Consider the following 15,825-nt stretch of genomic DNA (forward strand, 5'->3'; position numbering starts at 1 on the left):
CATTTGAAGCGACCCTTATTTTCCTTTGCTGTGCTGAGAAAGTTAACTAAGTTACCCATTAGACTGTTTAATCAATGGAAAATACCTAAAGTCTTGACAGATTCACAAGTAGCAATGATATGATGTAATTTCTTACTCCTTTTTCCTTGTTTCATTTCCTCTTAAGTTTTTCATTACCTTGTATTTTAAATAAAGCAAACCCTGGCTCATGGTTGGCATTTAATAGGTGTCAGAATTGAGAGGGAAGGAATTAAATGTTTTAATTGTGTCCAGAGGCACTGACTTCTCATATTCATATGAAAAACTACTTCAGTTAATTTCTTGGGATGGGAGAAGGGTTAAATGGATTATATTATAAGGGAGACTGAACAATTTATAGCATCTTTTATTTACACTTAAGGTTTTATTGTTAAAGGAATTCTGGAGATGAAATGGCTCAACCTTTTTAATTTATAGAGAAGGAAACCAAGGTCCTGAATTTAAATGGCTGAAGGATGCAAGAGGAATTCATTTATTTTTCTTTACATTTGAGTCAGCTTCTAAAGGGACTTGTTCAAGGGCACTGATTTTACTAAAACTTCCATCTATTCTAGGGGCACTTACATATCCACAAAAAATATACAGAAGATAAAGGCTGTGGTTAATAACATCAGTTTTGGGGTCATAGAGACCTGGTTTCAAATTCCTTCTCCATCTCTTACTGGTTATATGACCTTGTACAGATTGTCCAAAGTAATCATCAAATTATGCAATCTCTCCATGCTTCTCCGTATTTCCTTATCAATAAAGAAAGAATGACAAACCCCTGTCCTCTTCAAAGTGGAAATAACAAATCTTCATAGATTTATTATTGATGATAAATATGATAAGGTATATAAAAGATTATCACCAAGCCAGGTGATGGTAAGTAATCAGCATACATCAACTATTATTATAACATGAATTAGAAGTGGGAAAGTTGAAGGGAAGTGATAGAGGCAAAGATAGTCCTGGATTTTGCTAGCAATGGGCCACTAGTTGGCTCCAGGCTTCTTACAGACAACACAGAGGAGCGGAGAACTTAGACATATTGAGTCTATTAATCTGGCCAAATCAGAACCTCCCTCCTCTACTCCTTTCTTTGTATTTCTATATAATTTCTCTTTCTACCAAACATATCAGTATAGGCTTTAGAGACTTGCTGAGTAACAATAAGGGCTCCTCGAGTCTGCCCAAGACTCTTCTTATAAAACCTTCCCCTGCTCCCCACCCCACACTTCTTAATAGCACCTGAAGAAGAGAATCCACCTAAGTGTCTTCCACTTAGCACATGCCATTCTCAGGAAGGCCAAGACTGTGGGGGAGGCCAGGGATGGATTTGAGGCCATGTAACTTATTTCTCTCGTCTGCCTTAGAAACTCCTTCCTCCCAGGAACCAGCCTTGTTCATCTTTACATATTCGCTCACTCCATTTCACAGTGAGTAGACGGTGACCAGTCTTATTCATCTTTACATATTCACTCCATGTCACAATGAGTAAGTGGTGGATACTCAGTAAATGTTTGTGATTTGCAGTAATAAATGCACACAGATGGAGGAGTTACTGGTATGGAAGCCCTCCTATTTTTTAGTCTGGTCTGGAGAGATTATTGCAACCAATATGGATTTTTCACCCAACTCCAACGACAGCACTTACGGCTGAAATCTCAGTATTTTTAAAATCTCTATGAACTCTTCTTCCCTGGGTACTGATGTGCAATGACCTGTGTTATTAAATGTCAGAATGAAATAGAACCAGTTTTCTTAAAAAGAGAGAAGTATAATTCTTGCATTTCTGGTATCTTTCAGAAAAGGTACACTAATCGGTTACCTTCCAGGACATGCACATCACTGTAACTCACGTAAAGTCATGGCCAAACCTCATATCTCAAAAAAATAGTATACACTCTGCTTGGGATGGCTCTTTGCGAACCCATGGACTGTAGACCTCGAGGCTTCTCTGTCTATGGAATTCTCCAGGCAAGAATAGTGGAGTGGGTTGCCATTTCCTTCTCCAGGGGATCTTCCTGACCCAGGAATCAAACCTGGGTCTCCTTCATTGCAGGCAAATTCTTTACTGTCTGAGCCCCTGTAGAAGCCCTCTATCACCTATAGGGGAAATGTATTGATAGAAAGGTTATGCTGCATAAAAATACTTTATAAATCTGTATATTGAAATTATTGTAAAATACCCTTAATTTTCTGTGGAAAATATTTAAAGTTACTTATTTTGATGATATTATTTTTTCATGTTTTTGTTAGAGTCAAGAATCAATTCCTTTTCACTGAAAAAAAGATTCCCAAATGAAAGATAATATTGGCACTTATTCAATGCGGTGTTTCTTTTTCTTGCTTGTTTTCTTACTTGGTAAACAATTAAGTATCTCACTCCAACTTAAATGGCAAGCTAGGAATCCTTTAAATGTTAAACTGGAAAATAAATTTAAAGGTTGTTTGAGGTAATTGGGGCTCACATAGAGCTAGCTGACTTGTTTCCATATGCTATATGTAAGCCTGGATTCAAATAATAAAACAGGGTTTAGGGTTTTTTTGTTTGTTTGAAATAAATTTCTATTGGAGTATAGTTGATTTACAATGATATGTTAGTTTTTGCTGTATAGCAAAATGAATCAGTTGTACATGTACCTATATCCACTCTTTTTCAGGTTCAGTTCCCATATAGGTCATTATAGTATTGAGTAGAGTTCCCGTGCTATACAGTAGGTCGTTATTAATTATCTATTTTATGTATCATAGGGTGTATATGTCAATCCCAATCTCCCGATTTATCCCTCCCTGCCCCCTTTCTCCCTTGGTAACAATAAGTTTTTCTGTATCTGTGACTGTATTTCTGTTGTAAATAAGTTCATTTGTGCCATTTGTTTTAGATTCCACATATAAGCAATGTCATATGATATTTGCCTTTTTCTGTCTGACTTACTTCACTCAGTATGACAATCTCTCGGTCCATCCACGTCACTGCAAACAGCATTATTTTATTCTCTTTTAAAATTTGACCAAAATAGTAAGTCTGGTAACTCTTTTCTTCTTTCCCAGCTGTTTTGCTTTTACCCTGTCTCAAGCCAACATGTCGCTGAAAAATGAGCCAAGAGTAAATACCTCTGCACTGCAGAAAATCGCTGCTGACATGAGTAATTTGATAGAAAATCTGGACACGCGAGAGCTCCACTTTGAGGGAGAGGAGGTGGACCACGATCTGTCTCCCAGTGATCCCAGCATACAGGAAGGTAAAGACTGACCATCTGAGTGAGGAGGAGAAAGTTTATCATGGTTGTTTGGCAGAACACAGATTTGAAATAACCAGCGAGTGATTGATCATCCTTGCTGATGTCACAACACTGGGCTGAGTTTCATTAGCTGTTTTCTTGTTGTAGCCCATTATGATTCTTAAAAAAGATGCCTGTAACAGGCAAGTGATGCTAGTAACACTGTATTCTTATGACAATTTTATTTACTTCTTTTATTTTTTAGTGTATATCCCTTTCTCTGCGGTTTATAAGACTCAAGGATTTAAGGAGCCTAATGTACAGACATATCTCTCCGGCTGCCCAATAAAAGTTCAAGTTCTGGAAGTGGAGCGCTTCACATCTACAAAAAGGGTCAGAGCGCATATGGACTCGACTTGTATTCATCAATATTTATGACTTAACACATTGGCTTTCATTTTCCTTCCTCCTGGCTATGTCTTTAACTTTCAGTTTGTGTTTATGTTTATCACTTCTGAGTCCTCATCACCCCAGATTTTTGCATCCTTCTCATTTAGCCTTTATTCTTATATGCCTCTTCCCCCATTCTGGAAAAAAAAAAAATTTTTTTTTAAGGCAATTAAGACAGTTTATAAGTATAATACATCGCAAAGTGCCTCTCCTACTCTTCCTGTCTCCCCAGTTTGCTGTTCAGTGTGGACTTGGGGGGCATTGCTATTCTGCCTAGAATGCCAGTTATAAACCAAGGAGAAGTTTAGCTTTCTTAATACTCGTTCAGTAAGAAAATAATAATGCTACCTAACTCTCAAAAGGAAAACACCTTTAGGCTGCTCGGTAGGTGCCTTTCTCCACGCGTACTCTGCCACTCTGGCCTGTTCCTTACACCACCCCTTAAGCTTCATTCATATGCTTTCTCTTTAAGCTCTGGAAAGGCATTGGGAGGAGAATGTTTTCAACAAGGAAACCTGAACCTCTTAAAGAGGACTGGACTAGGAGACTGTTAGGGTGGTTGTGTTTGCTCTATTCCTGACTGGGTTGCTCACTTGTTAAGTCAAGCATAGAGAACATTGCTGCAGGCTGGTGGCCTTTGTCCCTTCCAGTTAAGCTCTGACTGGCAGAATAAGGCTGTCATTGATTTCTGTCTCTGGGGAAGTGGGGAATAACCTTTCTGCCTGGGGCAGACTCTAGAGGGTGGCCTATGCTGCCTGAATCTTGGTGGTTTTGCCTGTTGCTCTGACCTGAGCTTTTCCTGGTAGCTCAGATGGTAAAGAGTCTCCTTGCAATGTGGGAGACCTGGGTTTGAGCCCCGGGTTGGGAAGATCCTCTGGAGAAGGAAATGGCAACTCACTCCAGTATTCTTGCCTGGACGATCCCAGGGATGGAGGAGCCTGGCAGGCAACAGTCCATGGGGTCAGAAAGAGTCAGACACAACTGAATGATTTCACTTTCACTTTCTGTCCTGACCTATTTGTGCGTATCCTAACCTCTAATTTACAGCCACCTCGGTGTCCAGCTTTCCTTCAGCATCGTCCTTTGAGTTGGGTCCTTATCTCCCTGATACACCACTGAACACAACCTACCAAGAAATGTCTCTTAGATGACCTTTGCCTTATATCACCTACCAGCATTTACATTGAGAGGTGATAACATGTGGAGGTTAAATGCACAGATTACAGAGCCAAACTATGTGGTTTAATTCCTGTCTTTGTATTGTGATCTCCAGCCAGTTACTTAACATCTTTGTGTTTGAGTTTCCTCGTCTGAATAATGGGTATAATAGTACATATCTTAAAGGTTTGTTATGAGGATTTAATAATAATAATAAATGGTATTATATAATGTGGACTTCCCTGGTGACTCAGATGGTAAAGAATTGACCTGCAATGCAGGAGACTTGTGTTCAATCCCTGGGTTGGGACGATCCCTTGGAGAAAGGAATGGCTATTTAATAATAATAATAATAATACATGGTATTGTATAATACCAGAATATAATATGTTATACAAGTATATACTATATAATTCTGTGTATTATTATTGCTACCTGTCTCCTCACATTATTCATGAAGATAAATATTCAAGCCACCAAACCAGGACTTTTCTTTGCTCATACTTTTCTGTTAGTAAAATAAGTTTAGTTCTATTCCTTTTTTATATATATTAAAATTTTTATTTTGGATCCTAATTTTCAAAGTATAGTTGATTTCCAATATTATATTAATTTCACACTTCAGTTCAGTCACTCAGTTGTGTCCAACTCTTTGTGACCTCATGGGCTGCAGCATGCTAGGCTTCACTGTCCTTTACCAACTCCCAAAACTTGCTCAAATTCATGTCCATTGTATTGGTGATGCCATCTAACCATCTCATCCTCTGTCATCCCCTCTCCTCCTGCCTTCACCCTTTCCCAGCATCAGGGTCTTTTCCAATGAGTCAGTTCTTTGATAGGTGGCCTAAGTATTGGAGTTTCAGCTTCAGCACCAGTCCTTGCAATGAATATGCAAAATTGATTTCCTTTAGGATTGACTGGTTTGATCTCCTTGAAGTCCCAGAGACTCTCAAGAGTTAATTAATTTCACATTTTGTTTTAAATCTTAGTCTGTGTAGGAAAAGCTAAGGATCCTCCTTGTCATACTTAGTGTTTAGTTTACTAAGAAGTATGAACTGACTCCATGTACTTTGAATGTCATTCCAGGTAAATAAAAATGACACCTTTCTATGACTGAATCTCTTCTGTGTGCCAGCTCATGGTAGGCACTTCTCTGTTCACTCTCATGACAGCCCCCTAAGGACAGATGCTACTACCCACCCTCCCCCGCAGGAGGCCTCCCACGTGTCCCTCCAGTTCCTCCTCCCTCCCTTTGCTCTGCCTCTCAAGACTCCCTTGCCCTTGTCCTCTGGCAGGGCTCTGGCCATGAAGAGCCTAGACTCGGTTCACTCTGGGCTGGATGCATCCCTTGACCAAGGCACGCTCCCCCTCAAGGCAGCCTCTTAAAGTGGTCCTCTCCTTCCTGCTCCAGCGCCTGGTCCTACCCTTGTCCCTTCAAAATGAGGTGTGCCTTCCTGAGTCCCAGGTTACTGTCCTCACATTGTGATTTCCTTCCTCTTATCACACCTTCATGGGCAGTCAGTCCCTTTATTACGACTTCTCACACTATTCCAATTCCAAAGTATTCCAATAATTCTGCTGAGATATTATCTGACCAAAGTGATGCTTGGTTAGGCTTCATAGCTAGTAGGCTGCACCAGGCAATTTCAGACCTTTAGATTCTTCAAAAAGGATGGGACAGGCTGTTGCCATTGCCCCACACTGTCTTAGAATTGCTAAGAATTGTCCAAAATTCTCGGTTTATGTGTGAGGGATAGAACTTGACATTTGTAAAGTTTTTTAGTATTCAGTTTTCTTAGATTGGGAAATATAATCCTAGAGTATGTGGCAGCTTGCATAAATTGTATAATTGTTCTCATTAATTTGACTTGTCTTAAATTGAGCATTTTTCACTTAAATGCAGAGTTTCTGGTCACTCTGAGTTCTCCTGCATCCTTCTTTCTGAAACACAATGCAGCATGATGCCTGTAATGTTGGTCAAGGTGAAAGGCAGCATATAATATTAGACCCCAGAACTGGATCCTTTTGACTTCTGGCTATAGTAGCTGTCATGGATCCCAACTGGAGGCAAAGCAGGAAATAGATTTGAGTGTTTGCCAGTGATATGTTTGGATTCTAGACTTAAGAGCACAAGTTACATTGATTCTGGGCTCATTTTTTAAAAATTAATTTATTTTTTGGCCACACAGTAGGGCAGTGGGATCTTAGTTCCCTGGCCAGGAACCAAATTTGCACCCCATGCATTAGAAGCACAGAGTCTTAACCACTGGACCGCCAGGGAAGTCTCTTCAGGCTCATTTTTTTTTATACTGCAGTTATACAGAGTGGTCATGCTTTAGAAATTTGCAGAATATACCAAACATCGATGATGAATGGCAGCAGGCCTGGTCACCCATGGGGTTACTGATACCAAAGCCTGGATAAACTAGCAAAGGAGGAGACATTTACTGTTTCTTGCCCCAACACCTGTCAACACGTATGGGGCCTGGATCTCCCAGTAGGGGCCAGTGTCCTCTAGGGGGTCCAGTGTCGATTACCCTCCCCCACCCCCCACACACCATGGGCACATTCAAGATCTCCTGTGCTCTATAAATCTCTCTCCATCTTCTGACACTTCTTGCTTTATCGAAACTTTTATCCCTCAGGTCTGTTAGCGCTTCTGATTGAATCACTAGTCACCAAGATATATTTGCATTTTAAGAAGAAATATTTTTTAAATGTTAAGTGGAAATTCATCCTAGTTAAGTGGTTGGGGAAATATTTTGTGTGTAGGAAGATCATTTGCCCTTTTCCTTCTAATCATCCTGTACCTTCCTAGTCACTGGTGTAGCTAAAGGACAGAGAGCTATTGTAGACCAGGATGGACCTCTGAAGGCATTTCAGAAGGAGAGGGCGTTAGTGTCATTTGTGGAGAGCAAAACTGCACTAAGACTGTGCTCCACAATGGACCTCACTTCCTTCAGCTTCCCTCCACCCCCTGCATTCACTGCTGGACAGTCGCATGATGGCTAATTAGGGCTGTCACTCATTGTCTCTTTTACCTGGCTCCTTGTTTCAGAGATATGTCTGTGTCTTTGTATTTAGAACAATAAGATTTGTGGAGGTTTGCCTCTGATGTAAGTCAGAGTTTGTCTTGCATATATCATAAGATGAATATTTAAGAGAATATTACTTCTGTAATCAGTCATTTTTTAAAAAACATTTTGCTTCCTTCCTTACACAAAATAAGTAAGCTGGATTTCAAGATACTTTCATGTTACTTTTTAATTAACTATTGTACACAGAGAGATGTTGTTGTTATCTAAAATAGCAACCATTTTTATTTACCACTATAGGTACCAAGCGTCAATCTTTACACTATTGAATTAACACATGGGGAATTTAAATGGCAAGTGAAGAGGAAGTTCAAGCACTTTCAAGAATTTCACAGAGAACTGCTCAAGTACAAAGCCTTTATCCGAATCCCCATTCCCACCAGAAGGTAACCCAGAATTGATTATAAAATTATCCCAGTATATGGGTTGTATAGAAAGAATATTTTGGTTCATATTATTGGTTAACTAGTCAATTGTTGCTAGATATTTCTTTTTATTAAATAGACTCTTCTAAAAATAAACCATCTCATGAAAAATACTGTGAGAGTCATGGTTCAAAGAATAATAAATGTTTACATTGTGTGTGTGTGTGTGTGTGTGTGTGCATTTTAGACACACATTTAGAAGACAGAATGTCAAAGAAGAGCCCCGAGAGATGCCAGCTTTGCCCCGCACATCTGAAAACATGATCCAGCAAGAAGAACAGTTCTTTAGTAGAAGGGTAAGTCCTTTCACTCTTCTGTTGTTCAGAACAAACTCCTGCAGCACTGTAGAAAGATGGCATTGACTGAAGGTTGAGGTGCAACTTCTCTTACCCATCGATCCATCACCTAGGCTGGTTTACCTCTCGGGAACTAGTTAGGGAAGGCTTCTTCCCCAGGGCACTCTGGCCCTGGGGAGGTTGCACTCCCCCAAGGAGGAAGCAGGCTGTCCGTCAGGAGTGACTTTATGGGGAAGCTGCACTTCCTGTTCACTGGGGTTCATTGTGAGTCAAGACTGAGATCATAGCTGAGGGCTTTGAGATCTACTCTTTTAAAAATCATCTATTTCCATATATGTGCTTCAGAATCTATAGTGGTTTATCCTAAATATATGTAAAATCTCATTCCCAGACATAGATGGAGCAGTGAGGGTCTGAGAAGAGTAGGACAGAGTACAGACACATACAGCAGGACAGACGCCCCAGGACAGGGGACAGGTCTGCCCACTCGGCTGCAGTGATATGGTGCTGCCTAGGGCAGAAGATTAATTCATTTTTAAATTTAATTAACAATTAAATGTCAGTGTTGGGGGCTTCCCTGGTGGCTCAGTGGTAAAGAATACTCCTGCTAATGCAGGAAACACGGGTTCAATCCCTGATCTGGGAAGATCCCACATGCCTCAGAGGAACTAAGCCTGTGTGCCACAACTACCGAGCCTGTGGTCTAGAGCTTGGGAGCCGCAGCTGCTGAAGCCCAAGTGCCCCAGAGTCTGTGCTCCGCAACAAGAGGAGCCACTGTGATGAGAAGCCTGTGCACCGAACTAGAAAACAGCCCCCGCTTGCCCCAGCTAGAGAAAACCCCAGGCAGCAGCAAAGACCCAGCACAGCCAAAAATAAAATAAATAAAAATTATTTTTGTAAAATGTCAGTTTTTTTGGTAATCTGGAACTTTTATGTTTTGAAAGAGACGTGTTCAATGTTCCTTGTCCAGTGATAATATTAATGAATAATTGAATGACTTACAGAGGATGGAAGGATCATGCCATTGTCATTAACTGATTGTATTTTCCTTTAAGTATGATAGGATCTTTAATCTGAAATGTACATGTATTACAGAAACAGCTGGAAGATTACTTGACGAAGTTACTAAAAATGCCCATGTATAGAAACTATCATGCGACAGTAAGTACTTTGCAGTGCTTTAAATTCTGAAGTAATTTTATAAAATGGTAAAGTGTTGGCTACATTTTAGATCATTTTATTAACACAAGTGCTTGTATCCACTTCTGCGTTATTCTTTGAGTTAAACTAAGCTAAATAAAATGAATACAAAATTGATTTTACACCACAAAATCAATTTACAATTTACAATACAAAATCAATACAAAATTGATTGTACACCACAGGGACCTATAGTCAGTCTCCTATGATAAACCATATGGAAAAGAGTATTTTAAAAAAGAATGTCTATATGTGCACCACTGAATCACTTTACTGTACAGCAGAGATCGGCATGACATTGTAAATCAACTATCCTTCGGTAAAAAAATAAAATTAAAAAATAGGAAAACAAAATTGATTTGACAGTGAGGATCCAGTTTAGGGTAATGCTATTTTTAAAATATCAACTATGATAATTAATATAACAATAAATTTAGATGAACTTGAAATACTCCTAAAGATTATCTAGAAATGCTACTAGATTATCTAGAAATCAACCTCCTTCACTCCTCAGGCTTTCAGAGGAGAAAATGCCAAAATGAATTTCTAACACTGAAGGAAAAAAACATTGAGTAGTAAGTGATGAAGACAGCTGAACAGAGTTGAATACCCAAAGATTGTACGGAGCATACTGTAATTACCGTCTGACGGGCCGGTGATGCCTGTAACAGTCCTGTCTTTTCATGTGAAAGTGAGAAGCATGGGAATCGCTAAGGAGAGGAAAAACTCTTGAGAATTCTGAGAAAAGAGAGGAGAGGTGGTGGGGCTTAGAAACTGCTGCAGGGCCTACATTTGGGAGGCACTCACGTGGCAAGCGGAGGAAGTGGGCTTTACAGAAGGCATCAGAAAGCAATGAGCTCTGCCTTTAGAGGCCCTTGAAGGTGGGGTTAAATATTTAAAGGGTTAGCTTCAGTTATCCAAAGGTTCAGATCATTGAGAGGACACTGGATTGTTAGAGTCTGCACTTGTGCTTGTATAAACTATGCTGCTGTGGAACGTGACCATGTGTATATGGTGTATATGCAGACTTTCAGAGTAGGTGCGGTTATGATCCGGCCTCTGGTTTAGAGAACAGCATGAACAGGTGAACAGAAAGAGCGAAGCCCTCTGTATTTAGGAAGGAAGCAAGAGTGCCTTGACCATCCGGAGTTTTCTTGCTGCCCTGTAGATGCCTGCCTCTCTGTTATTTGGAGACGGGCAGGCCCTGCACCCAGCTGGTCCCCGTTACACACAAATGACCTGGCACTGGAAAACCTTCTGCACCAGCTTTCACTGTGACATGTGATGGTCTTAAAGGAGCTTCTGTGGTCTCATAATCCGGAAGAAGAGTTCTCCCAGGGAAGCCAGCAATTTGGGTTCAACCAGAGACTTTCAAGAGAAGGCCGATGGGAAATACTTCTTCCCTTCTAGAACTCAGGAATGTGCTTCTTTGAAAGAACATCATGAATAAGGATGTTACTTCTATTATTACTAAAAATGGGAGTCTAATGTTGATTTTAAAGCGTTTACTTTTATTCAAATGTTCACATTAACTTCCTTTCTAATCATAAAAATCTTTTAAAAGCTGAGCCATGTTGTATTTAGATTCTCCAGAGTATCTTCTAAATGTTTCCTTTGTGAAGGGAAACCTAGTTACAACTGATTTTAAAAAAATGAGAAGTAACACATATTTATTCAATTTTATTTTTTGGCCATGCCTCCTGGTTTGCAGGACCTTAGTTCCCCTACGAGGAATTGAATCCGGAGCCCCAACAGTGAAAGCACCAAGTCCAAAACACTGGACTGCCAGGGAACGCCCTCATTTTAATGGCTACTTAGAGTATTCTCCCCAGTAGCGGTATTCTCCAAAAGGCTTCAAGCGTAGGATACAATTTTATCTGTCTGAACATTATTTTCCTCTCACACTAATGATAATCTGACTCAGAGACTAGCTTGCAGGGCTCTGCCTGATACTTGTGAAATTAGATTGGCATCTGTGTGTCCCTTTTGATAATTGTGAGACATATTCAAATTTCTGTCTGCAAAAAGCAGATAGAAATATTAAAATCATTTTCATATAATCATCTATAATTAATTTATATTTTTACAAGCATAAGACAAGCTCCAGAAATTTTGAGATATTATCATCTCCTGGGTTTGTTGCTTGTCCTTTGGCATGGGAACCCTTTGGTCCCCTATTTTCCTAGCATTTAAATTTAACAAGCTCCTTTGGAAAGACAAAGGATATTGATCAGTACATTATTTAGAGATCAATAACCCAATGGAATATTGTCAGATTAAATTAATCATTAAATTCTTATTCCTGAGATTCGCCTGCTCAAGTCGCAAATGGGATTTTTATCACTGAAGATGCATTGAGATATTTGGACAATACAATGTTTGTTAAATTTCAAATTGTACTATTTAGGTTTGTTTCTAAATTGACTTGGTTACATTTGTTTTCAATCCCATAAATCTATATTAGAAAATTTATTGCCAAGGACTTTTATTCTATATAATAATTCTAGTTCTTTATTCAAATTTCTCTTTAGTAAAACATTAGGATAAATTTGAATTTTTTCTTAATACACAGCCTTAAATTTTCCGCATTGCTAACGTGTGTTTTTTTATTTAGATGAAATTCTCTACATTTAGCAACTTTTGTATGATATTCTGAAGTTATGGTTTCTTAATTATTTAAATAATATTCCTGTTGTCAATGATTTGATAGTAGCTATATATGCATAAGAAAATATCCAAGTGTTAGATGAATGGTTTCCCTGATTTTTGCTTTTCATTTCCTATTCTTCCGTTCAGCTAGTCTCTGACTTTGCATAAATTAGTTACACCTTTAGAGAAGTTTCTTCCAGTATAAACTAGGATTAGTATTTTTCTCTCTGCTCCCTAGAGATAAAATGAGAAGTTCTGGCTGAGGATTTCAAGACATTTCAAATTCTACAGCTTAAAGTCTGTAATATCATTTCTAATAACCTATATATTTCTATATTTTCCAATTGGAATGCATTTCCACAAATCAGAATTTTAAAATATATGGTACCGAATCACCATGTTTGATATAAGAAATAAAATATAAAGACCTTGACTTTCAAAATCCTTATAAAAAGTGCTATGTGAGAATATGTTTGATCTGAGGTTTTTAAAGATATTTAAATCCTTTTGAATTTTAAAGACTTCTTCCAATCACCCTAAGAAAGAAAATCAATTGGACCTCACAGGACTGACAGCTTTGAGAGATGTGTAACTTTTTCTTACAAGGTTAATATGAGGCAGTCACAATCACATAAACAAAACTTCAAAGGAAAATTGTTATAGTTCATTTTATTAATCCCATTTATAAGCCCAGATCAAACGCCATTTCCTCTGTGATGTCCCATTAGCTAGGAAGCAGTCATCCTCTCTCTGCACCTCTATTGATAACTGCTTTTACGTGTAATGTTACGGTTCTTCCCACAGAACTTGATTGATGTGGACTGTTTTCTGTGTCTGGTCTCTCCTCTGCCTCCTAATGCCCGGAGTGTGTCTTTTTGTCTTTGATTTTCTATTAAGGCTCTATTGACATGGTCTACTATTGTTGACAGGTCTCACTGTGACCTTCTTGAGCATTTTGTCTCTACATCTTAGAGCACACATCACTATCTTGGTTGTGTTTTAATTGTGTATATCCTTCTAAAAAATACTTTTTCAGGGCAGTGCCATTGTGATCTGTGTAATCTGTAGAGTACCCCAGATGTGCTTATACATGGAGGTATATAATATTTTTTGAATGCCTAAATTTTTCCTCTTCTTTTTTTGCTTTCTAACGTCTGGATTTTTGGCCTCTTTTCAGACAGAATTTCTTGATATAAGCCAGCTGTCTTTCATCCATGATTTGGGACCAAAGGGCATGTAAGTTTCAGTATTGGATCTCTAAGGAGAAGTATGAAAAGTTGATGAGCATTGTAGCCTTTGGTTTATTGGTATACCAAGGTGATGGAGCTCCCCTGGCTTCACTGTTTTCTTCCCAACAGAGTCAGAGCAACTGAGGGACCTATTTATACAAAACAGAGTATTTTGCTACATTAAACAAGGGTGCCTACTGCTCCGCACTCCTTCTCCTCTTAGCCCACAGTAGTGGGTGTTTAACAGAGAGAACAAATATGATGTGTGCGAGAATGCATTAAAAATCAAATATACAAGATCCCTTCTTTTTATCACATAAAAATTAGCTATTTATCATTTATTATATTGACTAAAAGTAATACTGTATAAAATGTATGTTACATAACAAGATTGAAATTTACTTAATGATTATCTTCTGATGGGCCACAGTCCATGGGGCTGCGAAGAGTTGGCCACAACTGAGTGACTGATCACATCCTTCATGAAATGAGAGCTTGATATTACAAAGAGCTTAACTTTTCTAGTCAAGAACATTGTTGGTAGTTCTTTTAATTTTTGTTTGTTGGTTGGCCATTATTATTGTTTTTTTCTTTTCACATCTTTCAGAGTTAGGATATTTCTCCTTCCAAAGTAATAGCTTTGCTTTACTTCTTTGACATGGATTGGTCCTAGAACTGTAGGTGAAGGGATGCAGAAATACCCTGGAATCTGTGGGTGAGCATTGTCAATGATCTCCATAGCAGATGAACCTTCCCCGTGCCGGCATTTGGCAACATGTGGGGTCTTTTTCAGGCCATGATGGTGGCTGGAGGGAATGCTCAGCATTTAGAGCCAGAAGCTGGGATGCTCAAGGTCCTGCTATGTGTGCAGTATGCTGTCCCCTGCGCCAACAGGCCTACCTCCACCAGGGTGCTTTTAAAGATTGGCTGCAGGAGTTCTCAGCCTAGTAAGCATAGCATTGATCTATTTGACAGTGAAAGCAGAAAAAGTAGAGAGGAAGGGCATGGGAGAACAGAAGAGTTTATTTAGTTCCCAGTTATGAGGCTATATCAGCTAAGTGTGCGCTGGAAGTTTAAAGATGATGAGTTAACTTGATGTCTCTTTCAGAGAAGGTATGATAATGAAAAGATCTGGAGGACACAGAATACCAGGCCTGAATTGCTGTGGCCAGGGGAGAGCCTGCTATCGGTGGGCAAAGAGGTGAGACTTGAGAGTTTTGTGTGTTTGTCTTAATAAACTGAGTATTTAGGGAGTTTTTATATTCTAGTTTTCAACTGTAGATCTTTGAAAGTCATGGCAGAGCAAATTTTACATTATTTTTAAGTTCCAGATTTCAGCTCTATTTAAACACTCTACTCAAAATTGCACTTGTAAGCAGAGTATGCCAATTACATACATTAAAACCCAATGGGCATATGGTTCAAAAATTGGTCAGCCAGAGAAAATAGACAGTGGCCAATTAGCACAAGTCATGCTTAACATCACTAGTCACTAGGGGAAGATAAATCAAAACCACAGTGATCTACAACTTCCCAGCCACCAGGATGGCTGTGATGAGCAAATTGGACAATAGCAAGTGTTGACAAGGCTGTAGAGAAATTAGAACCCTCATGCATTACTGGTGCATCATGTAAAATGATACCAGCCAGTTTGGAAAACAGAGTGGCAGTTCCTCAAAATGTTAAACATACAGTTACCACATACCCCAGGTATTTCCAAACAGAACTGAAAAAATATATCTCCATTAAAACTTATTCATGAATGTTCATAGCAGCATTATTCAGAGTAGCCAAAAAGTGTAAAAAGTCCAAATGTCCATCCCCTGATGAGTGGTTAACCAAAATATGGTACAGCCCTATGATGGAATATTATTTGTCCATAAAAAGGAATGAAGAATACTAATGGGTGTGGGATTTATTTCTGAAAAATATCTGGGATTAGATGGCCATGATGGTTGCACAAATTTTTGAATATATTAAAACCACTAAACTGTACATTTTCAAGCGGTGAATTTTATGGTTTTTGAATTATATTTGAATATTTTTTAATTTTAATGAAAAATAGAAATGAAAGACTG

The 15,825-nt window shown here is 38.8% G+C and overlaps 1 protein-coding gene across 5 annotated transcripts in view; it reads left to right on the forward strand.

The window, feature by feature from the left end:
- The window catches only part of PLD1 (phospholipase D1), a 219,010-nt gene that overhangs the window by 88,658 nt on the left and 114,527 nt on the right, over nucleotides 1-15,825 (forward strand). For all 5 annotated transcript variants that reach the window (XM_070466417.1, XM_070466419.1, XM_070466415.1 and 2 more), the window contains 7 exons: nucleotides 3,076-3,266; nucleotides 3,511-3,638; nucleotides 8,189-8,334; nucleotides 8,561-8,669; nucleotides 9,765-9,830; nucleotides 13,696-13,754; nucleotides 14,856-14,948. In XM_070466417.1, coding sequence (XP_070322518.1) covers nucleotides 3,107-3,266; nucleotides 3,511-3,638; nucleotides 8,189-8,334; nucleotides 8,561-8,669; nucleotides 9,765-9,830; nucleotides 13,696-13,754; nucleotides 14,856-14,948 — 761 coding nt within the window. In that variant the 5' untranslated portion in view covers nucleotides 3,076-3,106. Of the gene's footprint in view, nucleotides 1-3,075; nucleotides 3,267-3,510; nucleotides 3,639-8,188; nucleotides 8,335-8,560; nucleotides 8,670-9,764; nucleotides 9,831-13,695; nucleotides 13,755-14,855; nucleotides 14,949-15,825 lie in introns of those variants that run through there.

The sequence above is a fragment of the Odocoileus virginianus genome, chromosome 4 (genome assembly GCF_023699985.2).
Source record: "Odocoileus virginianus isolate 20LAN1187 ecotype Illinois chromosome 4, Ovbor_1.2, whole genome shotgun sequence".
Classification (NCBI taxonomy): domain Eukaryota; kingdom Metazoa; phylum Chordata; class Mammalia; order Artiodactyla; family Cervidae; genus Odocoileus; species Odocoileus virginianus.